The 27,718-nt window shown below is 42.9% G+C and overlaps 1 protein-coding gene across 1 annotated transcript; it reads right to left on the bottom strand.

Moving 5' to 3' along the window:
* Positions 1-37: 37 nt before the first annotated feature.
* LOC136942893 (sorbin and SH3 domain-containing protein 1) lies at positions 38-27,559 on the bottom strand. Its single transcript, XM_067235922.1, has 26 exons — positions 27,526-27,559; positions 26,961-27,077; positions 26,034-26,143; positions 25,735-25,882; positions 25,539-25,568; positions 24,810-24,982; positions 24,646-24,706; positions 24,408-24,482; positions 23,019-23,054; positions 22,800-22,902; positions 21,889-22,003; positions 20,659-20,742; positions 16,290-16,339; positions 13,810-13,988; positions 10,256-11,734; positions 8,862-8,938; positions 8,473-8,640; positions 7,800-7,846; positions 7,368-7,482; positions 7,052-7,177; positions 6,741-6,935; positions 5,999-6,547; positions 5,289-5,384; positions 4,460-4,644; positions 4,020-4,126; positions 38-3,699 (listed from the first exon to the last, which is right to left on the bottom strand). The coding sequence occupies exons 1-26, from the start codon at positions 27,557-27,559 to the stop codon at positions 3,632-3,634; spliced, it is 4,527 nt and encodes a 1,508-aa protein (XP_067092023.1). The 3' UTR covers positions 38-3,631.
* Positions 27,560-27,718: the final 159 nt, after the last annotated feature.

Raw genomic sequence — 27,718 nt, 5'->3', positions numbered from 1 at the left:
AAACATGTGCCGCCTACAAATGCTGTATATTGTTTATTAAATATTGCATAATACCAAAATCACAGCAGTAAATAGTGTTGTCTTTATTTTTAATATAGTCATTGTAACAGCACTGCAAATTGAAGAAAACAAACCAAACCTGTTGCAGGTTGTGCATCTCAGTAAACTAAAGAAAACATTCTTATGATTATTAATCATTTATTTGAAGCATTTGTGTCACACTTTAGTCTAGGTACTGGTACAGTAACTGACAGGTCCTTAGTAAATGTTCTTTTCCCATCACAAAGACTAGAACTATGGGGGAAACAATAATAACATTCTTAAATATGACATGGATACACTTCGGTGATAATCAATAAAAGCAAATGACAATGAGGCACAATTTGCATCTGACATAAGGCATTACGATCCTCACAACATGGCAGCGTAATGTTACTTCAAATGCGTCAACCTGTGTGTGGTCAATAAATCTTCATTCTGTGCTTTGCCAATATTCTTAATGGAAAATGAACGTTAACAACTGACAGTGTCATTTTTTTCCTGAACACTTGCATTGTATTCTTTTTTATTTTACATATTTACAATCCTTATTGTGCCAGGCTGTTTAATGGTTTGCATTTTCATTCAAACTGAAAGCACTGTTCATTTTTTTTGTTTGCTTGTTTTTTTTACATGTGTATACAATACTCCACATTCATACATTCATACATCCTGCGATGTGTCATGGAGCACACTATTATAGTATATCATTCTATACTGACTTGTGGGGTGAAAAGAGAATGATTGAGCACACCATTCAAGAGACGGAGCATACCATTATTATTATTTTTTTCTGTCTTGGGTATATGAGAGACCAAGAGAGGGGCAAATTGATAAAGTACACTAAGTGAAAGGAAGACAGGTAACTTAGTCACTCAGCATACTCCTCAAAAACTAATTATGGCAATTAGCCTGGTAAAGCAGACTACAGGGAGAAGCATTGATCCCTATAAATAAATGAGCAAATGATAAAATTTCCTCCTAGGTACCACAAAATACCAGATAGTCATAATAATGTACTTGTTACTCAAGACTAGTATTACCAACCACACAAAATAGTTTTAGTGTCATGTTTTGCTTGATAATAGGTTCTTTCTAGGAGATGACAAAAGTCTTAGCTGACTGAAAATTTGTATATGTTTTAATAACAACTGACAGATAATGATAAGATGTTAGTGCTGCCATTTTTGATACAGTTAATCTCATATTATTGTAGGTGGTGGCTACTTACAGCTTCAAACCCTATCCCAGTCTGGTAATTGGTGATCATCACTGCACTACCAACACTAACCTTGTCAATGGAAAAATAGAGATATATAACAAATATATAAGTGACTATCATGATCATCTCTATATGATTATTTATTAGATTACTGTTATCAAATGTGTTTAAACTTCTATTTTTTCTTCAATTAAAATTTCAAGTAAATTAAATGTTAGGAAAATACTAACACATCAATACTGATGGTTGGATGGAAAATACTTTATGATTTCTATAGATACTGTTAGTTAGTTATTCAAACCTTTTTCTGCAGGATCCTTCATATGTAAATGAAAGCCAGTAATCTCTGTTGCTGATCAAGATTTGTGTTATTTATCAAGTCTTGTCAATAAGGAATTCTGCTTTACACACCACAGTGAATGATAACACTGGTGAGGACTTTGATGAGAGCAAAGTAAAAAAGATGTATTTTCCGTCACATACTTTTGAGGTATGTTTACAGGACATATTCTGACATGTGCTTGTTCTGATGAGGTCTTCAGATCTACGACCTCTGTCCTCACCGGAAGACTACCTTGATGCTTTGATATTATAATAGAAATCAATCTTACTGGGGGGAGTTATCTAGTTCAAGGATACTTTCAACCCCATTACACTGTTTCCATACCAGCAGACTGCTCTGACTTAGTCTTGAGCACCCTAAGATTGATTAATTCATGCTATAATGATGTGACATTCTTTGCAGTCATTCCTATGATACTGGCAGGAAAAATATTAATACATCTGGACAAATCATAGAGGCATCTGTGTTCCTGTTAGCACCCCCCACCCCCTGGTATCTACAACTTAGTGCAAGAGCATTGTTCTTCCTCCTACAGTAAATCAATATGAATTGTCAGTCAAACAAAGAGCTTATAGTGGAAACGTGTCTGCCAATGACATAGGGATCTTTTTGGATTAGCCTACCATAGTTAAAATTGCCAATGATGACCACACCGGAAGTAAGTGCTTTAAAAGTAGCATACCACGCCTGTCTTGTGGTTACCCTGGAGCCAGTCTAGCTTAGACAGCTGTCTCCCACCAGCTACCTTACAGAAATCACAGAAGATCAAACAGCTTATGTTACCTCAAATTTTCAGGGAGAGACATACAGGATGACAGATTTATTTTTTGTAAGGTATAATGTTCCTATGCGTACACACACACAAGCATGAACCAGAGCAAACAAACTCACTTAAATACACAATATGTGTTATTTATCAGGCACATAGTGCAGCAAGACCTGTTCCTGATTAAATTTATAATGTTAACTGTCGGAAAGTGTAGCTAACATTATCTTTTTGTTTTTGTTCTATCATGCATGGCCATGCTAGAGTTATACAGTATATTATAGACTTTGAATGGAAAACAGAGGCAATACTAAATGGCATTGGAAGCTTTTTGACTGCACTGAGGTAAGAATGCTCTGCTACTTCACAAAAACCGAGCCAACACTGACTATATTATATTGTAATGTCTCAAATTCTGAGATGTATAGTTTTCAGTGCATTCTGAATTCCCCAGAAAAGAGCAAAACCCTAGCCATTTCACAAAGATACAACCCAGACCTATAACTTCATATCTCAAGGCCATTGGGTGCACATTGAGGTCACCACGTTTTTGAAATCTAAACCAAGGAACATGGTCTTGTGGACACAGTCCAAGAATGTGCCATCACATACAGCCTGATATGTGTACGGTATGTCCATTAAAACACTAATGCTTATTGGATATCCATTGGAAAAACATTAGTCTTCAAATAGGCTTAATGTTTGTTTCAAATCTCACATGTATCACAAGTGTGTGTCTGCATTCATGGTTGATGAGAGAAAGCACTTCTGTCAAGAAGGTCCTGAAAGGTAGCTGATGACAAAGAGCTCAAGTTCCATACTGCATCAACACATTATTTGAGCACTCTTAAGATCCCCTCTGATCCCCTCTGACTACTCTGCTGTTGACCCCCAAAGTCTAGCATGTGCTTTAGTAACACTCGTATACAGTGAATGACAATGACACGCCAAGGCTACTATATACACAATAATATATAGTGAGTGCAGACGTTTTGGGAGTAGTTTTGACTGTATATTTCTACTTTGAGAATATGACAAATTGAGCCAGGTACTTTGTAGAATGTGATAAAGGTATACACCATACTGAGCTTTGGTCAGGGAGTCAACAGCTGTCTCGGTCGCCGCCGCATGCACATGAACATACCTCACACCAAACCAATCACTTACCCAGACAAATGTAAATACCTGGCTAAATGACTATTCTAATTAAACAGTCAAGCGCAATAGTAATGGTTTTCCTAACTTGGCAGGCAACCAAGTGTTACAAGTTGACCTCCTTCACGTAATTCCCAGGGAAAGTGCCAAATTTCTTTGTCCGCTTTGAGGTACCTGAAAAACAGAAAAGTGAACAGTTAATAAAGTAATCAAACATGTCACAAAAGTAAATAATTGTGGTGGTATTGCACCACTTAAAAAGCAACCACTTACAATGAATACATACTGTATGTTTTTTATACATACCATATAAATGCAATATTGGTAAATGTAAGACTGTCTGTCAATCATCCTTAGTGCATCTTAGCAAATACACATAATACACAGTGCTTGCTTCTCCTGTCAGCCAGTAGAAACCCGATATGGATGGATGACACACTTTGACTATATGACCATATCTATGAGGAATCTGGCCCGAGGCTCAATGCACGTACCAACAAACCAGCCGTCATCACACTTCTCCATGACATTGACAAGATCTCCTTCCTGTAGCTCCAGCTCATCCTCATTCTGAGGCACATAACTGTACAAAGCCTGGAAACTACAGCACAACACAAAGCCTTGTCAGAAGAGCAAAAACAAGGGGTGGAAAAACTAGAAAAATAACCCAACAAGAGCTAGAACAACACTAAACAAATTGAGTTGTAGATTATGAACCAAAAGTAAAAGACAGAAATATTTCCAACCATTACGTGTTACTATAGCCTACAGTGTGCACCACTACTTACAGTATAAATGGTCTTAACAGATCAGCAGAAAAATATTCTGGGGACAACCTAGCCCTGCACATAACTTAGATCTGAGGCTTTGAAGCCGTTGATGATATGCGCAGATACGGTAATGCAGAGTATCCAGAACCTTCTACAGTACTCACATTCCACAGCTGAGACGGCTCGGCTCCGGACTGCTGCTGTGGGACTGGGGTTGCTGGGAAATGATGAGAGATTGTTTACTGGGGTGGGGGGGCAGTCTGTGGACAGAGTCATGGGGGTGGGAGAGGGTGCTGCAGTACCTCACAGAGGTCTCTGCTATATTCATGATCTCATTACAGACCGCCTCCTGATTGAGGAGACCAGAGAGCGCCCCCACCGAGTGTCCCCCAGCCAGAGCAGAGAGACAGATTCATTTTAAGGAAGAGGGGGGTCAGGGACAGAATTAGCGGTCAGACAGGTAGTGGGTCCAGTGAGTAGTAAGGCAGAGAAAGGGAGGGATCCGTTAAAAGACCAGGAAAGCCGTGAAACCAGGAGAGATGGTGGTGGAGTCCAGAAGGTAAGCATGGAAGAGCAAGACACCAGAGTGAGTGCATGTAGAATGTACAGTCAACAATGAAATATTAGTTCCGTTTTTACAGAAATAATAAAAGTGGACATGCTGCACTAGTGGCAAGATAAAGATGACAGGGGTGCAGATAATATCAAGAAAGTAGTATAGGAGCCAAAATCAGTCACATTTTACATGCAGTATAATGTATTTACATCATTTTACGATACCATATTCAAGCTGAGATGGGAGTTAAATGAAGTAAGTTGGATGGGTTTTTGACAGTGATGAGTAAAGGGATATTAAATCGTTTAGTAGATGAATAGAGATCAGCTCAGATCTATACACATCAAATAGGAAACAGCATATATTATCCCCCACAACATGCTGGCCATGTTTAAATCTCCAAATAAACAAATCCTCATAGGTCTTCATAGCCTTACCGCAAATGAGTTAGCATTGTTATTGTCTTGGATGTCAAACAACATAACAGGGCTTCTGGAGGTTCGTCCATGGTAATCACTCTCATTCTTCACCAGCTGAGGGGAAAGGAACACATGTTAGCCTCAGCATCTGACAACAACTTATGTCTGGAGGACACAACATTTTATTTGTTGAAATTACAATTATAGGTCAATCACGCTCTTTTCGAGTTGAGAGAGAGTTGGTAAGAAAACGTTTATATAGTCTTGTCCTGGAACATAGGAAGTTCTTGTAAAATAAGAAAAGTATCAACATCTAGGATAAACTACACTTATTATTCAACATGCTCTAGAATCTGAACACAGTAGCAGTCATGCAGGGTAAAATGGTTATCATTATAAACAGTCTAGATTAAACTTTCTATACCACTGAGTTTGTAGTCTTATCAAATTTGCATGTTAGTGGTGCACGCTTAACAACATGCAAACTTGCAGGCACTCAAAGCCTTGTCAAACAGGGTGAAAATATTTGATTCCGTCCTAGATAAACCAGCTAAGCACCGCATGTTACAAATTCTCTCACGCCTACAGTTAGTAATATCTATTACACAACCATCCATTGCGCAAATACTGTAAACTGACGCAAGCTAAATGATAACATTCTATGGTGGCCCACAGCCCTGCTCCAGAGTGAGCCTGAGATGCAACACTGCACACCATGCAGAAGATACCTCTGCAGGGCTATTTCGCCAGCTGCCCCGTGCTTCGCGGCCACTGCCCCTGTCCCTGTCTGCCCCCTCCCCCTCTGTCAATTCCCTCTCCAGGATTCTCAGGGGGCTGGCCCCAGTCAGCCAGCCCTCCAGGCCTGACCCACCGCAAGGGCTCAGGCTGCGGGAAAGACGGGGGGAGGGAGGGGAGAGCAGGAAGTCCTCTCCCTGAGGTGGGGTGAAGGTGAGGAAGGGAGTGGCTGAGCTGGGGCGGGGAGGGTAGGGTGGGGGCAGGGGGGAAGCTGAGGGAGAGGCCGTGGGAGAGATGCAGTAGGGGCTGCCATAGATGGGGGGCACAGGACTGGCGTTGAGGGAGGGTGGCAAATACTCGCCCCAGCGATAGGACACTGTGGGAAGGGGGGGGAGAGGAGGGGTGGGGGCAGCAGGGCGGCTCGGCCCGCCCACAGTTAGGGAGATCCACTCGGACGAGATTGCGTGGACCTCAGGGGACACGGAGCGGCGGGGGGAATGAGGGAGTGGGAGAGGGGAGGTGGCGAGTCGATTACGGTTCAGCTTTTACACCAAAATGACAGAGAGGAGGAGGGGGATGAGAAGACAGAAAAGGAAAAGAAATATGAAAACAATGTGCGTAAACAATGGAAGTGAAATAAATAGTGGACTTGGAAATAAAAATACTTTTGAAAGGATGTCACATTCCTGTAGACCTACCTCTACAAGGTGGGTGTATGAGGTGGTGCTTTCATACCTGAGGTGAAGCGTTGGTGCTGCGTTGAGGTGAGTGGCTCATGGGGGGGTCTGGATACTCCACTCCATTTTTGACACGGGGTCGTTTGTGTACCTCAATGTAGGTCACAGGGAAGATGCCCTGGCGATTGGTGCCAGAGATTTTGCCCTCATACCAGTTCTCATCAACCCGGCGAATCAGAATGATCCTCTCCCCCTGCAGACATACACATGCATCTCATTAACTCACAGATGGACAAGTGATGTGCAAATAGAAACAGCCATTGATTTGTCATTACGTGAGACACTTAAACCTTGTTCTTTCTGCCATACCTTTCTGAAGGACATTTCCACTCCTGTGTCCCCCGTGAAGTTGAAGCGGGCGATAGCTTCCCCGTACTCCAACACCTGCACTGGGGCACTCTTTTTTGGCTGGGCCTTCTCGGTGGGGGGAAGCAGCTGGATGAGCACACAAAACATCAAGTTACTGGTCGTCGTTACTGTTTTCATAGCTGGGTCTCAACATCATGAGCAGATCTGTACCATAACCCCAAAGTGACTTGTTGACATAATCTGGCTGTACAGCAATAAATCCAACCAAAAGGAACCCTTTTGAAAGTCTAGGTCAATGGTAAGGGACTTTATGTACCTCAACGTAACTGCGTGGGAAGATGCCGACTCTGCCGTGATGTTCACCTTCATACCAATTCTGATCCACCTGTTTATAGATGTACACGATGTCTCCCTTTTGAAAAGGCAACTCTCTGACAAAAAAAGATGAAAGAGGTGTTTAGATTAGAATTGTCAACAAATCCCAATTGAAAAGAACAGCAACAAGAAAACATAAGAATTTAACAATGATTCACAAAACTAAGAAACAGGCATCGAGATATATGAGACTTGCGAGGAGTGAGGCCAACTCCATAATGTGGGACATTGTCACTTTAAGTCACATCAAAGTTACAGTTTTATGGCAACTATGAGACATGAGGGTTTCTATCTCACTGGAGCTCGAAATATTTCATGCTGCATGTTCCAGAAAACACTTATGGTACCGTTTGAGTCAATTTGTTTTACCTACTTTAGGGTCTCTGCTCTGAAGTCAAATCGAGCCAGGGCAGGAGTTCTCTGTAAACACACAGTGGCAGGGATTGTTAGAACATGACTGGCATAAAGATGTTCTCTGTCTGACTGCCTGCTATGCTGTAAAGCATTGAACATTGCTTATCTTCAGGCTAGCTGGTCTCGCATGCCAGACTCCAAGGCTTGAGCAGAAAGTTAACAAGGTTGTCTTAGAGCTTGAGTTAGACTGAATCACTGGGGGTTGTGCCTCCACAATTTATATCCCTGTGAGATGTTGTTGACCCATAAAGTCGTGGAACTGAAAAAGGAAATATCCCTTGAACTTTGCTCTCTTGCTTTCTCGCAGCTTACACTGTGTGTCATTTCCCATTTTGATATTCTCAGTGGACAAAAGAATAGTGAGACATTTTGTGACAATTCAGTAAAACATATACTGTAAATGTGTGACTTATAATAAATGTCTGAGCTCATCTGCCTAAGAGTTGTGTCCTTTCAGTGTCCCTGATCCACCAAGAATATTCTAGTAATGGAATGATACGCATGTGACTCTTCTCCTTTATAGCATACATGCCTACTGTTGGGTGTAGTTACTGACAGAAGGCTGCAAAGAGAGTTTACAAGGAAAGCTGAAAAGCGCCTGCTCATGAAAGCAAACAGAGCTGATTTGCTACCTCTGAACCAGATTTCCTTTTATCTGTGTCAGTGATGTTGAGCAGGTCTCCAAAGCGCTCGTTTGTGATGAACTGGTGATGAGTCAGGACGATGCCTGTGTGCCGCCTCGAAGCCGTGTCCGCCTCTTCCTGTTCCCGCTTCAGCCGACGCTGCTCCTCCAACATTTTCTGAAGGGACAAAACAGTGTTCCATGATCATCTCCTACAGCAGATTACACTTTCCACGATTAAACTTCCCTTGACTTCACATGACACATTACTTCTGTAGTATGTGCCCAAATATTTCTTGTAATGTTTTACTGTTGCTCAGTTGTTGTTGACATTGTTGCATGTCAACAATGAAGTGTATTTTTGGTACTGTAGAGAAATGACTCAGACAGGAAGGTCACCTCTTTGTCGCCATGGCGTCTCCTGACCACCTCGTCCTGTTCGCCCTGATCACCCTGGATCAGAATCTGGGATGAGTCTGAATCTAACAAAGATAGAAACAAATCCATTATGTTCTGACGTCTTTTCAAAATATACTTACTATATCTGTAATCATATGTGAAGAAACATCCATGACAGCACTGTAACTACAATGCACATACAGTATAGATATGATGACTCAAGTAAAGCAAATGTATAACAAATGTTTTATAAATGTACATGCTTTGGGTGAACAGTGGATTTTGACAACAGCAAACAACACACGCAGACAAAATTGTGGTACTTTCCCATGCACATAGAACAAGCACACTATAAACCAGCCAGTGTTTTTGAGAAAATGATACAACACAAGGTTGATGCATTCTGGAAACAAAACTATGAAACTTGATTCAAGTTTTATGAGAATGATCTGTATGATGGTGGAATTGTGTAAATGCCTATTACGTAACCATATTTAGAGTAATGTGATAAATCATTTGCCCTCTAAATGAGCTGTAAAACTCCAAGACTACACTAGGCTCCTAAAAGACTACTCACTTCCTTAAGTTCTCCCCACCCTGCCTGTTTCATAGACATTTCACCATGTCTGTTAGCAAGTGTTGAAAGAGACAACCCGTATCACTGCCAAACTTTCAGTTGCTGTAGCTATCATTGTATCACCAAGTGTATAGTAGAATGGACCAGTGATACTGATACCAGCTACCATGGCAGGAAGTAAAAGCAGGAAACTGCCTGGCTAATTTAAACCTATCAGAGTAGCAGACTGAAAGACGACACGAGGGCCTTGATATAGCACATGTGTTTCTCCCAAAAAGAAAGAAACTCAAAACCATAAAGACATGGTAACACATCACTTGAGGGGGTATCTGCAATGCTATTACTTAACCCACATAAACATTATACATCATTTCATGTGGGTCTTGAAATAGGATGTTTTACAAATGAGTGTAAAATTCATGTGGGACACATTTGTTCAGTTTATCTCCTCAGTGAAGTGTTGCCAAAAGGCACATACTTTACCAAAAGATGTCAGAATCCCATATAGTAATTGAAATGCTTTCAAATGGATTTGTGAGGGGGAAAATTTTTCACTAGGCAAGGCCACACTCAAACACAAGATAAATTGGGAAAAAAAGTACCAAACTACAAACAAAGTGAGATGGAGGCTGCACTGTCACTTTGTAACAAAACACACAAACTAATGATGGAAGGTGGCACCATTTTTTTTTGTGGAGGAAAAGGGACACAATGTGACGAAAAAGTCAGAGAGGAATGAGTGACCACAGAGATGGACACATGTGCAAGAGGAGAGGGAGAAGGGAGGTGACACTGGTGAAAGTATGGAGATAGCCACCTCTGCGGCGAGCTGCCCGGAGCTGCAGTAGGTTTCCGTTGGCGTCCAAGCCCTCCCCATTAGTCAGGCTGTCCCTGTCTCCCCCCTCTGACCCCCCATCCCCACTGTTCAGTCTCTCCAGGACCTCCAGGGAGGAGAGGCGCTGGGGGATCAGCGGCCTCAGCTCAACGGACCCACTGCTGTGGCCAGCCATTACCTTGGTGGCCGACAGAGTTCTCTTGGCCTGGTGGGGGTGGAGGGGTCTCCGGACCCTGAATGGTGCCGGGCCAAGGAGGAACAGGTTTCCAGGCAGGCTGCTTTTCTTCTCCTGGGGGGCCTGCTTGTTCTGTTGGGCTGAGGCCTGCTGTCTTTCATGCCTGCGGATGGTGGTGAAGCGTGTGTAAGAGGCAGGGCAGGAGCCTTTGCATTTACTGGGTTTCAAGTGGAGGTGATTGTGGAGGGCATGATGGTGGTGGTTCAGGTTGTGATTGTGGTTGTGTGGAAAGGGAGGTGTAACCATCACTTGAGGGCAGTCTGGTTCATTGTCTACCAGATGGTTCTCTCCAGGAGCCTTTTCAGTAGATCTCTGCTCCACCTCCGCCTCCGCCTCAGTCTCAGCCCCAGACAGTGACTCAGCTCTTGGTGAGTCACTGTACTCCAGGGAGACCACCTTCTCAACCACCTCACTGCCTGACAGAGATGCCTCCTCCCTGGCTGCCTTGCCCTCTGTGTCCACCAGGGAGCAGACCACTGTCGCTGTCTGCGCAGGCTCCGTTTCCAGCAAGGACTCTGCCGAGACTGCAAAAGCCATGTAGAGGTGGGCTGGGCTAGGGCTGGGGCTGTGATTGTGGTCAGAATGCAGCGTTGGCATGGAGGAGGAGCGTGTGGGTGCGGGGCTGGAGCGCTGGATGATTAACTCAAATTCACTGACCCGTGATGACACGGCATCCCGTGGAATGTCACCAGCCTCGTCACCCTCTGACCTGTCACCCTCATTGACCCCTGTTTTCTCAAAAAGTGAGGCCAGGCTCCGGACACTGCCGTGGGGGCTGGAGCCCACCGAGCTAGGCCTCTGGATGCTGTGCATGTTCCTGTACATGGTGGAGAACTCAGCGGTGCTCCTTCTGGTCGCTGGGGAGCCATTCCTAAGGCCAGACGCACACTCAGATGGACAGTTGGGGAGGGAGTCTACATTTTGCCAATCCTCCCCTGCCAATGTTCCAGCGCTTCCCGGCCCACATGTCCCAGTATACAGATCCTCACAACTGTGTGCTTTGGGGTGCCTGACAGACCCAGTCCTGCAGTCCTGGCTGTCGCCATTGGGGGGCAGAAGCTTGGGCTTGAATTTAGAGGGGAGGATTTGTGGTATGCAGGCTTTGGCAGCAGATAGAGGCTTCTTATTCTTACACTGGTAACCTAGGGCATTACTGGCAAGAACTGATCGACTATTTACAGAGGAGCAGGGTGAAATTATATGGCCATTCCCACCTTTATAATCCACTGGCAAGCATGCAGGACAACAAAATAAACAGCATATTAGATTACAATGGTCACAGATTCACACACACACACACACACTTAAACAGTGTCCGACACATTTTTTAAGAAAGACTAACTTCCATCAAAAGTTGATGAGAAGAGAAAAACTTGATGCAGTTGACATCAAGTAACAAATGACTTTGTTATACTAATAGCAATGGCACTACAGTGTAGTGAGGTCAAATGTGTTCAAATGGAGCAGTGAAACTTTTAATGCCTTACAAACATATTTCATACTGTGGTAACCGATAAGTTTAATACAACTTACATAAAATCAACAGTTCAAGATTATCAACTTAATTGATCAATCTCCAAATCTATTTGAATCTAGTATGCTTTTTCAGTCTCTATGACCTATCGATCTACTGATGACTGTAACAACATAAAGATGTGGAACACAAAGGGCCAGGAACAGAATGCCATGAGATGCCATGTCATGATGATGTGATGTTGTCAGGCCTGTAAGTAAGCATATGACACTGTCAATATTGCCTAAATGAGACAAATGTCACACAAGGTGCAGTAGCACAAACGACAAAAGGGCATCATCTTTGTCCCTGACTGTTGTGGAAGGCAGTTGCATTTTTGGCTCAGCATCTGGCTGAGCCAAAGGTATAGCTTAGTGGCTCTATGGCTACATGGCTCAGTATATATAATGCCAAATATCCTCATTCAAGGTCCAACAGAAAGACTTAACTCAAGAAGTTAGATGTTTGTAGTACATTAAGAGGGAAAACCCCTTGAAATCCCTGAAGAAGTATTAGCTAAATAAAAACACAAAGCCTGCCATTATCAGCACACACGTGATAAGCATTTACTCCAGTTTTTGGTTGCTTGCTTTCCTGTGTTTTGTGTCCGCACTTCATCTGGCAGTGCAAGACCTAGGGTAATGTCTCTGGTGAGCCATAATGACCAAGTGTGCTAGTCAGTTGACTTCAATCAAGATACAGCGGAATTGCCTTTACAGCTGTTTCCTTCAGTTTACTGAATGAGGCCTTGAGTAAGGACTCGACGGTGCAAAATATCAAACAAAATACTAAACAAGCGATTTACGTTTTGTAAGACTTCACAATCTATTTTGAGGAAAATTATATTTTCTCCACTGAGGTGTTCAATTATAGATAGCTAATATGTTCAATATGTAATGTGGGTGCAACACGGAAAATAAACATTAGAAAATGACTGTCACAAAGGTGAGCTCCCTGACTTTCTGACGTTGGTTTAAGCATTGCTCAACAATCGGAATGTTAAGTATTGGGGGCAGCATCGTGTCTGTGCCCGATCCGTCCCTTCCTTTCTCCTCCCCTCTCCTTCCTTTCCTCTCCTCCCCCAGCATTTCTCTCCTGGTCATGTGCGCACGCATTCCATCCTCTGACCTCACTCTGACAGCTGACTTCCTCCTGCCTGCCCACCCTCTGTGTCCCTCTTGTTGATCTCACCCCTGTCTGGCCCAGCCCGTTAAGCAGAGCCCTGTTTATCTCCCCCTTTCCTCCCCATCCGTCCCTCTGCTGCACCTCTGCTCTCTGGCTGTGCAACACTCTGGAGCCCTGCCCGAAGCCTGCCTAGATACTGCCTGCTTCAGGAATGGAGGACAGGATCAGAACCTGAAGTTAGCTTCAATTGATTTAGCTGAAACACTGCAAGCCACCTTCTCTCTCTCCCCATCATTTTTAAACTCTCAGTGCCTTCCCAAGCAAATGACTGGATAACGTTTGGTGGAACGTCGATGACATCAATAATAAAAAAAAACTGCTGAGAAAATGAATGTTGCAAGGTGATTGGCCACTGCTATGATAACCTGGAGCAAACAAACGGAGCAACCAAAAAAAAAAAAAGGAGAAAAAAAAGAAGAGGAAAGAAACGCGTAGATTCCAACAGAAAGTTAAAAGGAAACACATGTATCCCTGACACTTTTACAGTCCAACATCACTGTAAGTCATTGGTTCCGTCTCAGTGGAAGGCCTTAGCATGGCCCAGTGAGGAGCCTGCACCCCCTATCTCTACAGGCAGCCTGTGGAGCGCCACTGGATTCCTACCTTTAGAAGAGGACGAGCTGGCGTGGCGCTTGTTGAGGGCCCGCAGACCTTGCAGAGGAATGTCGCCGCCCTCCAGGACGCTCTTGTAAACATGGCGGTCGCATTCTGGAGCCGCAGGCTCGCTCCCCGACAGTTCCCCGTCCTTCTCCACCTCGCTATGTCCGGCCTTGCAGGCGGAGCTGTGTATGGATGAGAGGGACATGGAGGAAGGAGCAATTAAACACAGAAAGCAGCTTTAATATGAAAGCCTGATTAAGATAGGCCTGCACATTTGCACTTCCAAAAGTAGTCTAAAAAAGTCCAAGGGTAAATATTTTGTGTGATGGTAATTACAACACAGCTTAATTCAGTTAAAATTGTTACACAATCAGCATTTAAGGAATGCTACATTTATTGATGCTTGGCAATACATATGGCTGACTAAAATATGTTTGCTTGAACTTATTGTACACATTCTGGGATTTTTTTTGCATTTATGAAAACCAAATGTAGGGTGAAAAAGATGCTTTTATAAAGGCATGTGCGGAATTTGGACTTTGACTTAAAACATAACGGCACTCACTGCTACCCTTATCTTAGCATTCCACAGTGGCCAATGGGAGAGATTTCTAAAAATATTGTCTGAGTGTTCCCACATGCTGTCATGTGCAGCCTCTGCCATGCACCTGCACTGTTCTCAGGTTCACTCAACATGAGATACCACTGGAGTGCGCCACGTTCTGCTTCCCTGTTTGTGCAGCCTTGCACGCCTGTGCTCATTAAACTGACAGTCATTTCTAGTATCACTGTAAATCATACAGAAAAATAAAACAGGTAAAACACAAACAAACTCCCCCCTCCAGGAAGATAAAAATGAGGTAGACTAGAGAAGGAAATCAATTGGGATGATGACATCTAAATATTTGGCTAGATAGTTACAGTTTAGCTAACTTGGCCATAAGCCACATTTGAACCACCCCCCTCCCCTTCCCTGGCTGCCTTCTAAAAAAAGGTATTTGGACCACTGACTCAATACTAAAGACTGCCAATAAAGTAATGTACTTTATGGGTACATTGAAGTATTCAAATAAATTCCCTCTGAGGAATCTGCATGGGGCTACATAAGGCAATGGAATATCTCAGATGGTTCCTGGGGAAGATACTACTGAGACCATCTGATGTCAGGCAGCCTGGGGAGGAGACACTGGGTCCAGTGCTACAGTACTGGGGATCCATAGCAGTTCCATAATAACCTCAGTTATTGACTGGAGATGTTCTTACCAATATTATTTATAGGGCGGGGAGAGAATATTAATGTTATTTATCACTTTAAATACATAATAATGAATAATGAATAATCAACAAGCCTACATGCAATAGAACACAGGGCTATACTGATGTGCTGTGTGTAAGGATCTCAGTTCCTGGTGGATTCTACACAGGATGTCTGTTGCTGACCTGCGTTGAACTCCAAAATAAAAAAGAATCCCCCATTCTTTGCTTTTCTTATACTCTTATCCGCACGATGGATGTGGTATTGACAATGTAAACATAGAAGATAAGGTTGAAAGGGGCAAATGAGGCACATGACACACATCTTTAAAAAGAAGAAAGTAATTTCAAGAAGTCCTCCCATTTCAAACAAACCCAAGAGAAAATTAACACGCCCTAAACACATGTTCCTTTGAAGAGAGAGAAAGTCTATGCAATTTCATGCTTTTCTTTAGGACTAGTCAATGAGCTTTCACAATGGCTATCTGAAAGTGATCACATAACACACTGCACCTTCCAAAAACCTGCTGTACATCATAGATAATGATAATATTACTGTTTACCCTCTGACTACTGACATTAACAGACCAACAGAAAGTTCCATACAAAAATGGAGGGAGAAGTTTAGTTACTGGACCACAAAATTTTTTACCATGGCTTGGTCCAGAATTCCTCACATTTTATTACGGAAACAAAAATAGAACACATAAATCTCTGCTGACAAAAACAAAGAGATCAAAGCCGTCAGACGTGCTGTTTCCTCACGGACCAAACATCCTCAGTCGTATAAAACCATTGTTCTAGTAGAAGATGCAGCTTCTTGCTCATCCATTCAGGGGGAGATAACGGTTTTGAAGTTACGTGTGGCAGCATGGGTAGGAGCGGCTGGAGTTCCCTCTTCCTCCCCACTAATGACAACCAGGTTTTGGTCTGGCCTGTTTGCCTCTGCTCTGAATTAATTAACACACAGTCTCCCCACTATGTGTCTCCTCTACTACCACCATCCCTCGAAAAACCAGACAGAGGACAGACTGTACTGGCAGCTCCTACTCCTACTCTAAGGAAGCTCTCAGGAAGCAGGGGTCCCCCCTGTAGGGGGAGAGCTCAACAGGGTTTAGGGATACCGAACCCCCTCTGATTGTCCCTCTTCAATACATGCCTGAAATAAAGAGCAACAAACAGATAGGAATCGAGCAGCACACGTATAGGTAAGAGAAGCGTGGACTTACTACTGCTGTAGGTCGGAAGGGGTTTCCAGGGGGCTGAAAGAGGGGGCACTCTGCAACAAACCAAACAAAGAAGTCATTGATAGATCCACAGGAAGGTCTCCTCCAACTAGAATGGAAGCAGGAGCATTAGCTATGGTGAGATTCTTTGTCCTCTCTCTCTCTCTGTGTTTCTCTTCCTCTCTCTCTCTCTCTCTCTCTCTCTCTCTTTCTGCTGTCTCTGTACTGCCTCGAAAGCCCAGGATTCTTAGCTCTGAAGCTTTACATAGAAGAGTAAGCGTGTGTTTTGGCCCGCGTGCAAGTTGAAGAAAACAAGCAGCAGTGAGGAGGGTTTGTGGGGGTGGGCGTGCATCGGTCAGGGGCACCCATGCGGGGAGGGGGCTGTCACTAGCTCAGCCAATCAGCTGCTGTCTCTAACAGAAGCCATCTCTTTTGTCTGGTATTGAGTCACTCTCATTACCAGTGGACCAGACCAGGGGACAATTAACCAGCTGGTGGTGCTAGCAGGCCAAATTACACACACACACACACACACACACACACACACACACACACACACACACACACACACACACACAGACACACACACACACACAAACAAACACACACACACATACAAACACACACACAGAAATGTAATAATGCAATACAATATGCAATACAATATGATACAATGAACAATGAATTCAAAGACATCAAAATGAGCACACATGAAGAAAATATATGGTGAAATAGCCACAATTGTCAAGCAAAGTTAAAATAAGATAAGATCGTCAAGCAAGAAAAGAAGAATTGAGTAAGTATGTGTGGAGAACTGTGAGAGCTGACATGCACGTGGGTATCTTGAGATCAAAAGCAGTTGTTATTTGTGGGGCAGTTACTACCCCAAAACATAGAGAGCCATTCGCTGGGGGAGCACCAACAAGCATTTTGAATGGTTTAGAGCTTGCTAATTTTAGCCCACTGTTTCTGTTGCTTTTTGCAATGTGGACGTCACAGAGGGTAAAAATAACAGACGTGACATGCGAGCTATGAATAAAAGCACAAGTGTTGTTTGCAAATAAGATTGCGCAATCCCAGCGCCACCCTGACCCGTCTAGTAGCGCCACATCTACTTTGGCGCAGCACCCCCTGCCCGCACGATCCAGAAAACAGTTGACCAGACCAGTAGCATTCTGCACAGCTCATTTCCCCTGACATGCCTCTCCTCCTGGTTGCCAGAGGAGGATCATTAATAACCTTTCAGAACGAATGCCTATCTTTATAAGACCAGAATTCAGGCTGGCAGGTCTATAGACTAATCTATTTATAAAGCCAAATGTTCCATGCCACTTCACCCTTCGAGAACATGCCACTGCCACCGAATAATCTGTGTCTGCCCTCGCCTCCTTTCTTGTGTGCCCTCTCTGTGATCTCCCCCGTCACTGTCAACAGGGGTTGAAAGGCTGTCCCTTGATAGTGGTGGGTAATTGAGCTCGCACACACAGCGCTGATGGAAAATAAACAGGAAACAGGAGTGAAAGGATTATCTGAAGTCAAGGAATGGAATCTTACTTTGATTATTTAGAAAAGATACTGTAGAAGCCTGAGTCATGTCACTCTCTCTGGTACATGTATGGGTACGTGAAATAAAATTTCTAACAGCAATTCATATTAGCCATGGAGAGAGTAACCCAAAACTGTTGGCCCTTTTTAAATGTTAGCGCCACAATCCCCTTCAAGAACAGAGCAACACAATACAGTGGAAAGCCCAAATCCGTAATATACATAACACCCAGGAGGAATATCATATCAAATATAAAAACAGCAGTATCAGATGCTGTTACCAGCCAGACAGAAGGAGGAATGGACTCCTTTCCCTCGACGTGTCAGTGGAACACTGTGTTACTAATGTTTGCACATTTTCAAATGCCTGTTTCCAAACAGGTGTCCTAGATGACTGAAAGAAATTTACTACTTTGCTGAGGTATTAATAGGTCTCCATCGCAGGTTGGAGTGCTTTTCAACTTCAGAAATAGGAATCAGGACTCTGATCATGGAAACTTGAATCTGTTCCTTCCAAAAGTGAACCCTCTTATTTGTTTAGGGATGTTCTTACGAAGATAACCACTTGCCAGCATAACTATACTGTTATAGCTGTATCCCTCATCACCCTCAGCACTAAATGCTTAGAGATAAAGGTTAAGTATATAACAGAGGTTAAATCGGAAAACACAATAGGCTGGGTCGGCTTATGGGCTGCTTCCGGTGGAACGTTAAGGTCGTAGATGGAGCCTCACACCAGGTGGTATGTGACTCATTGAAAAGACTCTGTAGCTGCTTGCAGCTGCCCTCTCCTCAGCATATGCCAGACAGGCAGCGTCACTCGGTCGGACACAGGAGACCAATGTGATGGTCCTGACCATAGTTATGTATGGAATTCTGACCCTGGTCAGCCTTCTATGAACTATGACCACAGGACTATAATGACCTATGTATTGTATCCACTTCTAGACCACTGCGAGCTTATATGACCTTTCCTTGTGTCAACGGTCGACCTGACTTTTCAAGGATGTCGCTGTATGGTAATGGATTGTTAATGTGCCTTTCACGAGATGCGTGATTTGTTTTTTATTCTTTAAAAAAAGTGCTTTGTGACTTTAAGTGAGCACTTGTCTCTTGTTCATCAAGGATAAGAAATGGCCATGCTGTCACTTAGGGCCAAGTATACAAACTGGCTGTCACAAGAGCCTTATAGAGTCAGTTCTTCATTTAAACTCATGAACACTTATCTTCCAGTTACCTCTAGTCACTAGGACCGAAAAGAGATATGTCAGTCAAAGACTATTGAGCCAGTCTGTCTAGGCCAGCCTTAAGGGTCAAATATTACACATACCGGGTGTAGCTTTAGCATTGACTGACGTTTCACAGGGAGCCAGTCATCAAACTGAGCTCATCTGGCAAATATCCAAATGCCCCAATATCTACCAAGGGAGAGAGCTGGTTCCATCACTACTACCAGGCTCCTCATATAACTAGGAGTTGGAGTCAGACATGTCTTTCGACAGATCACCCCCCCTTGACTCAAAGAGAAGGCTGGGAACTGGAGATTCCTCCCATGTGTTTAGCTGACGCTACAACATGATCTCACAGCCGAGTCAGTGGTGCCGCCTCATATGATCCAGGGTGTGGTTTTCCAGGCAGAGTCGTCGGAGGTTGGCCCTGACTGTCATAGGGCAAGGAGACGGAACATCTGTTGGTGGGAAAGCCAGTCTTCCAGTCCCATATAGCCTGGTGCCAAGACAGGCAAGTATTTGTCAAGCTTCTGTACGTCTGAACATCTACTGATTCATCGGTGACAGCATGTCCTCACTCAGATCACTATTTAATACACCAGAAACAGCATGTCTTTCCACAACTGCCCTGGACTGTCATGTAGTGCTTGTGCAGGCCTGATGCTGTCTGACTGAGGTGTTACATTAGTCTGAGTCACCTTGGCCAGTCCTCTGGCCTGTGATACTGTATGTGTCCTCATTTGCAGGTTGCCCATCAATGGTTGCCCACACCACATTTTGCAAGGGTGCTGACTTAATGATATGGTACAACAGGCAACGTGCCACGGTTGGTACAGCCGCCAGGATCTTGTTGTAAAGGACAACTATGGCCTAATGCCTGGTGGCCCGACAACAGCTGGGATACATTAATTATTCTTTACCATATAGAAAAGGCAGCTGGATTGCGTGGGTTTATAATTAGACTCACAGCATAGACAGCATTTAAAAATGTAAATAATCTTAGTCACTCAGAATAAGAGCCATTGCTCCTGTAGGTAGACACACAATGGTCTACAGACTAAACCAAGCTTACATAAAGTTATTTTCCAAACTTACAGAGATTTGCAGGCAGCCAAGGTAGCCAAGATAAAGGATTTGGAAGAAACCAAAATATCTCATCTTATTTAGGGGCTCTTTGTAAGTGTAAAATATAGGGAGACTACAGTATGGTGTATGAATGAAAAAGGTTCAATTCAATTATTTCCCTTTTCACAAGGTTTGAAAACAATGCCAAGCCACAATGATAACATATATACAGTACAAAACATGGAATGACATGGCCACACACACAGTTTTGTCATACGGTGGTCGCTGAAAAACCGACAATACTGTTGTTGAAGAATGGCAGTGACTTAGGAAATAGAGGACATCCTATAGTAAAACTTGTAAAGTGCAAAACAAGATGTTGTTGTTGATCATTCAGTTCAGGTTTGAAGGAGTGAATTGGGGTAGAGTTTGGAGTAGTCCTTTCAGACAGACACTGTTTAAGTATTTAAACATAAATGTTATCACATGCATGATTTATTACACTGTCACTTTAAAAGATTGTGACGACTTACCACTTTCTCAAAATCCATCTCTGAAAAGAATCTATACCAAGGCTCATTCTCTATATCTACATCTTCTGGATTTAAATCCTGAGTCTATAGGGGCATGGCAATAAGGAAAAGAGGAGAAAGACAGAGAAGACAGTTCAGATAGCACAGAATTTAAACAGAAAGACAATGAGGCTATGGCACATTAATGATGGAATCCACAAGACGTAATGAACAAGTTCTAAACACGAGAACACACTTTTATACGGGTACAGTCTTATTCTTTGTTTTTTTACCATAACATTAGTCAATTATATATTTTTCTGTATTTGTGAATTATTATCCAAACACTCAGTAACTTAAATATCTGCCCAAAGATCAACTACAATAAAGATACAACGGACGAGGTGGAAAAAAAGGACCAATCGGAGAGCTACAACTGCCAAGACACCATATGATTGGCCTTGTAGGTGGAGAGTCAACCATGGACAGAGACTGGCCATGTCTACTAGGTAGCAGTCCAGAAAACAACAATACCTTGTTGTCATTGTCTCCCGTATGTGGTGCCATAGAGAGTTGGCCAGAGCTGCTAACAACATCTGTTGGTGCAGTTGAATTGAGTTGCAACTAAAGTGATTACATTATTATGTAATCAAATAACTACACAGTGTTCCCACCCTGTACCTCTCTGGTCCTCTAGTCTATATTTGGGAAAGCTGTGGCTTGTATGAGCTGAAGTAAATGCAAATGCAGCGAATCCTTTCCTTTCAGGCACAGTTTGTTCCGTCGTTTTCCTTTGAATATTCTCAAGAGCCAGGCGGCACGTCAAGGGATAATGACCTATTTGGTGAGGCTAATCACAACTGGGGCTCCTCAAGGACATCGGATGATGACTCATTCACCAAATCTTTACGAGTACATTGCATATTTCCTCATGAAAACGCTGTGTGTGTACTGTCCTTGTCCAAGCAGAATCCTTCAAATAAGCTTAAGTTGAACACTAGCAAGACAATGGCTATTCTTGTAAGTGATACCTCCACACCACCAACAGAAGCTAGGGTCATCTGTCATTGTAACAGGAGCCTCTTTAGGAATGTTGTACACATGGCGATTCAGTCTGCACATACGTCGCCTACAGAGCTGTCCTAGTTAGTAAAGCAGCCACCTAAGCTTTTATAGGGGTGGAACAGCTTACACAACATGCGTAGAACTGAACAGGCAAACATAAGCGTGGCAGTGAACTGGCTACCATACCGTTTTCTCCAGTTTCAGCACCGATGATTTTCCTGGCTCGTACTCAAAGATGCTCTTGGGCTCGGCACGGTACTTCCTGGTGTCTACCTTCTTATCCGGGGGCTCCCACTCATTCCTACAAGGGGGGAGGGGAGAGAGAGACAATCCTTATCACGCAGTTTCCATGGCAACCGGCTATGGCTAGTTTTTGGCAGAAGTCCTTATCCACAGCAGTCTTTTATAACCCCCTCTTTGCCTCTTTTCCCCACTCTGTCTCTTTCCTTCTGGGCTATATAACACAAAATCCAATTTACAGTCATGTGTTGAGTCACTAATCAAATCACGTAAACAAGATGACAAAAACCAGAGCTCTGCATTTCCTGAGAGAAAACTGAATGTATGTTCAGTGCCATCCGTTTCATCCACTGACTTCAAAACGAAGTCCGGTACAAATGCTTTCCTATGATTAACTGTTAGCTGTCAAACATAATGTCCCAGTGGTGCATAGCATATTTGTCATAAAATTCTACCTCCACAAAACAAAGGTTACGGTCAAAGAAAAGTGTGTGAACAATGAAGAGACGAAATGCATGGATACCTGGTCAAACTGTTTGGAAGATAGAACAAGCACTAATGATGTGGCGAGGCAGCCAGGAACGCAATCTACAACACCAGCGAGCAACAGTTTATCCTCTATCACCTGTCCTCCTTCATCACGCCATCACTCATTCTTACACGCCTTACAGAGAGGATTTTCTTTGTCAGCACCACCATAAGGAGGGTGTCTACCCTCATCTTATATGACCAGGGGACCTGACTGGGTGACTAGGTAACCCCGGCTTTCAGTCAAAGTCACTCACAGACAACTGAGAGTCAGATGCGTGAAGGCCATGGTAAATAACACAACTGTACTAAGCGAGAAAACGACCAACCTTTTGGCAGGTTTGAGTGAAGAGGACCGCGTTGGCACTGGCATTGACTGACCTCTGGACTCTTCTACTTCAGCAGCACTTTTTGAACGTGGCACCCCTTTTACTGAAAATAGACAAAGGAGGGATCTGGTCGATAAAATGTCTGTTAATTCAAACAAGACCATGTTTATTTTCGGGCTACTGAACACTTTGATGACTGTCGAGACAGTCAAAACTCACCATCTTCCAGATAACCAAAGGGAGAGGGACTGTCATCTGAAAACAACAATTTTAACACTTACATTTGCTTTCATGAATCAAGAATCTGATCCCATAGTGAGATATTCAACATATCCACCAGAGGTTGCTGTGTAGTAATGCTACACAGATGATTAAATAGTGTACCTAATCTTGCCAAGATTTTATGAGCACAGCTAAGAGTGTCAAGTTTACATATGTTATGTCAATTGTGTGGCATATGTGCTTCATATAATTGCATGCATGATTAATTACAACTACATATTACTAGAACCAAATTACAAGCGTTTGAGTTGCATGCATTGCATGAAAAGCCATGCAAAAGGTAGGCTTTAGATACAGTATTATACTATAAGCCAATTGTACATTTTATGAGTCTATATAGTCATACATGACATGGCGGCTTTAATAAAAAACACATTTTCAACACGTATAAGTCCCCTGCATGCCTTAGCTTCCATTAGTTTAGTACTGATAGTTATCCTAAATGTGTGAGTGCTTTTCAGAGGCCATGGAGTGCTTCAAAGCACTTAGGAAAAAGCCTCATCTACAGTATCTAAAAAGAGAGGCTATCGATCAGCCTTCATGATATGAATAAGTAATGCCCAGCAAGGTAAATTGGGAGTTGTTCCCTTAGGGTAAACATTCTGGCTGAACAACTAGATTGACAAAGGGATTTATTGACAGAAAGATGGGTGAACAGAAACATCAGGTTGTCTTAAAGCAGGGACAATGCAGGAGTAAAGCATGAGTGAGCTCCCAGTAAAGTTCCAAGTTCACTTGGTAAAAGATATGGCATTATAGATAATTTTATAAACACAAACATACAAATATCTACTGTACACACATTCCTAATACACATAACTGTTACACATCAGGTTATGAGCACACTTTAATATGCAGAGACATTCATGTGCATTCATGAACTTCCTGTGAGTCTTGGGTATGTCTGCTAGCTCATGATACTGGTCTACCATCTAGTGGCTAAAAAGAGTCACTAGGTTTAGGACCCGTTTATGATCTTTCTTCAAACAAGATGCTGTCTCTTAGTCATACCACTTTTGTAATCAAGTCCAGAAAAGTTTGATTATCCCTTTACTTCCGTTCTACTACACACAAAAAATGAATTATTGTAACAGATTTTTATGATATACATGACGTTTCACATCAATTATTTAACTTCAACTTTAGAAGTTGGAAATTATTTATGTGAAAATGTATCACATAATCACATTACATATTTTTGAAATGTATGGTAATGCTTAGCAACTAAAAGAGCTTGGACATGTGGTGCCATATTTTAGATGAGTGAGGATATTACAGATTAGTAAAGCCAATGGGAGACATGGAGCTGTTACTGCCATTGGATACCTGTAGTTTTCATCTGCCTGTCATAGGATTCTGGGAAAATGTAGGTGGGGCGATATGGGTTTTCCTCAACAGGCTCTGAGTGTGATTACGAAGAGACAAAACACACAAGTGACAAAAACGGACTCACAAAAACAAGCGCACAAACAAAAACACACACACAAAGACAAGCACACAAACAAACACACTTACAGGACCCATCATATATGAAACTTCAGAACAGCTGAAAGACGTCCCTTACCTGGAATTCGGTGAATCTGTTTAAACATATTCTTGTACCAGTCCTTCGACTTCTCCGTGTTCTGAAAGATAAAGATTCAAAGATCATTCTTAGAAAACGTAATAAACTCCAGAATGAACAAAAAGCCTATCAAACTAGAGCAGTTGTCTTAGTTCCTGTCTTACCCGTACAGGCACAATGGGCTGGGTGAGTGGGCACAGGGCAGGAGAGTGCTGGGACATCCTCATCCTCTTGCCGTCCATATCTGGGACTGGGATCTGAGAGGCCCTATGGGGGTCTCTCTCGGTCCCGCCTACAGGCCTTGGATCAGGGGATTTGTCCCTCTCTGGTGTTGGGTCTAAGTAAAGGCAGAGAACAACATCTAAGCAAATAGAAGCTTCGAAACAGAAAACTGAGTTTACTGCCAATATGATGCTCTGCTCATCCTCATAAATTTCCAAAGAAGTGTAATGCTATGAAAAATATAATTTAGGTGGTGGGCATTAGCATTCACTATTGGTCATATGAGATTAAAAAAATATTGAAAGGCAAAATACACATTTCAATGAAACAATACAAACAACATATGAGACTGGTACTGTATGGGCTGTTCAAGCTAAAATGAAATATTCCATTAGCACAGCTCATAATCCACACACTGGGCAACATGACTCATTCACTTGATGCTATTTGCATGTATTGCCAGGAGTAAATACATTGAGCGTGCTGAGTCAACTATTCAGGCAGTAGGGGGTGGGAGGAGCAGATGGCTCAAACTAAACAGGAAAAACAAATATTGTCTGTCATGAACATGTTCTCTGGTGGCTAGATGCAGACATGAGCAGATGATCCACATGCTGTATGACATCCGAAGAACACGAAGGAGATGGTATTACGGAAGTTTTAGCGCATACCTTCTAAATGAAAAATATGCTTCTGTTGCTCTGGGAAAGATAGAAGTGAACAAGGCAAAGACAGTGAACTGAAGCTAAAGTCAAGTCTCAGTATACAGTACCTCCTACTGGTTTCTCCTTTGCAGAGCTTATAACAATCAAAGTTTACATATTATGAAGCAATGTTGCCCTTAAACAGAACTATGCTAGCCCTTACCTCTGTGGTGTTGAAGCAAAACTATGGTTGGGTTGACTGTTGTGGTGGAGGGGTAAATAGAGTGGGCCTTTGCTGGTGATATAAGATGATTCTGAAGGTCAGAGGAGGAGGGACACTGAAGCTCCTCTGTGCTCACAGGTGAACTTGCCTGATGACGAAGCAAACGTCAACAACATGTTGATGTACATATTCCATCTGTATGCTTTTTCATCAATCCACATATTATACAACCAAACTGTTTCCTCTTTTTTCCTCCATGACTCTCTCACAAAATGCAAAATGTTTGGATGTAAACAAACCTGGGATAATGTGTTGTTTACTGTAGGTAGATCAGCTGTGATGTTGTTTACGCCTCCCTCTGCCAATCCTGCTTGAGCACTTTCTCCATTGATTTGGCTGGCCCAGCCACCTGAAACGATTTGGCAGTTCTTTTAGTTTTGCCAAAAGCAGCACTGTAGTGTCAGTATCCCCATTCTGAGAAAGCTACTCAATATTTAGTAGTATCTAAAATACTGTATCCTTTGTCACTTTGCAATACCCTTGTGACAAAAAAGAAAACTGTTAATTAATCCCCAATGAAACGAATCTCTGGCTGTTCCCGCTGGAACCAAACACTTACCACAGTGGTTTTCCATCTACAGAGATGCTAATATCCCCATGGAGGAAAAAAAGATTCTCCCACAATCTGTGAACTTTGTCATCACAACAAGGCGCCTATTCAGTGCCCTGTAAAGGCCATTTGTTCCACTGGCCTTTATATTCAGGCTCAACAACAATTAAACCATCACCCCCAAAGCCTTGGCTAGCCTCCAGGCCAGTTCTAACATGCTGAATACAACAAACAAGTCCACAGTCAAGGCCCTGGTTCCAAAGTGCAGTGTGGGCAGGACACAACAAAAAGCTGCTCTGACAGGCACATTAAAATATGAGAAGGGAGTGTAAACGATTAGGACATAAAAACACCCAAATATAAACGCACTTCTAAACAGAAATCATAACTCACATATCAAAACCTACAGAAGTTAAATATGAACATACATTTAACCTCTTATAAGCACTTTTTCGATTGTGTAAAATACAATTAATTCACCTCATTCTCACATTCCCAGCGTCTATGCAGACTTGGCCTCTCTTACCTCCTCATGGTATCTTATATCACTGTAGAGAGTGATACCTCTACATTATCCAGAGAATGCTAGCCAACCGCTGAAGTAGCTGAGACTTACTTGGAGCTGTGTCAACGTTGGATTCCTCGCTGATGGAATCCTCATCATCTATGTGGATCAGAGTGGCCCGTAAAGTCACTACTCCCTTGCCTTTGCACACCCTCGAGGGATCCAACTCTAGGAAAAGGATAGACAGGTCAACTCATGCAAGCTTCATACAGTCTGTGAAGCTCGTCATCCCACAAAGTCAAGCAGCAATCATACTGGATCTCAAACATGGCTATTTTCAGTAAGTTTTTCAGTTATCGCCATGGGACAAGATTTTATTGCTTCAGGCCTAGTGGGAATATATCATACTTCATGCCCTCAATGACTGTAATAGAACTTCAACATCAAATCCAGGCCACCAAGTGATTGTGTTCCACATCATCAGGTAAAACATCACCAGAATGCCATTAGCTTTAAATGAGCACTCATTATTTGTGTGAAGTATTAGTGCACTAATTAGTATTCAAATAGTCCGCCTAACCCTCTACAGTGTGTTGGAGGTGTCATTCAGTTCAGCCGATAAATAATGAATGAGCGGGAGAAGAGGGGGCAGTGAAGGAGTTAATCAGCTCCTCACCTGAGGCAGGAATCAGGTCAGGAGAGCCTTTCATGCTTCTCAGAGGGGTGATCCTGACTGCAGCAACAGAACGAGGGCCGGAGGGCACAAAAGGAGCTGACACACACACACACACAAACGCACAAATACACATGTACACACACATGCGTATAAGTCGTGGGAGGGGACAATAAAGTGTAATAGTATTTTTTAC

Source organism: Osmerus mordax, chromosome 5 (assembly GCF_038355195.1).
Source record: "Osmerus mordax isolate fOsmMor3 chromosome 5, fOsmMor3.pri, whole genome shotgun sequence".
NCBI lineage: Eukaryota > Metazoa > Chordata > Actinopteri > Osmeriformes > Osmeridae > Osmerus > Osmerus mordax.
Note: the sequence above shows the minus strand (reverse complement) of the source record. Positions and strands in the feature narration are given on the sequence as shown.

What these genes read in the sequence shown, in the direction of transcription:
- LOC136942893 (XM_067235922.1), bottom strand. Translation starts at nt 27,559, where the DNA reads ATGAAAGGCTCTCCTGACCTGATTCCTGCCTCAG. An exon ending in CAGCTCGTCCTCTTCTAAAG is followed by an intron (nt 11,735 to 13,809) that starts GTAGGAATCCAG and finishes CATGCTTGCCAG; the next exon opens with TGGATTATAAAGGTGGGAAT. An exon ending in TGGAAATGTCCTTCAGAAAG is followed by an intron (nt 6,936 to 7,051) that starts GTATGGCAGAAA and finishes GTATGTCTGCAG; the next exon opens with GGGGAGAGGATCATTCTGAT.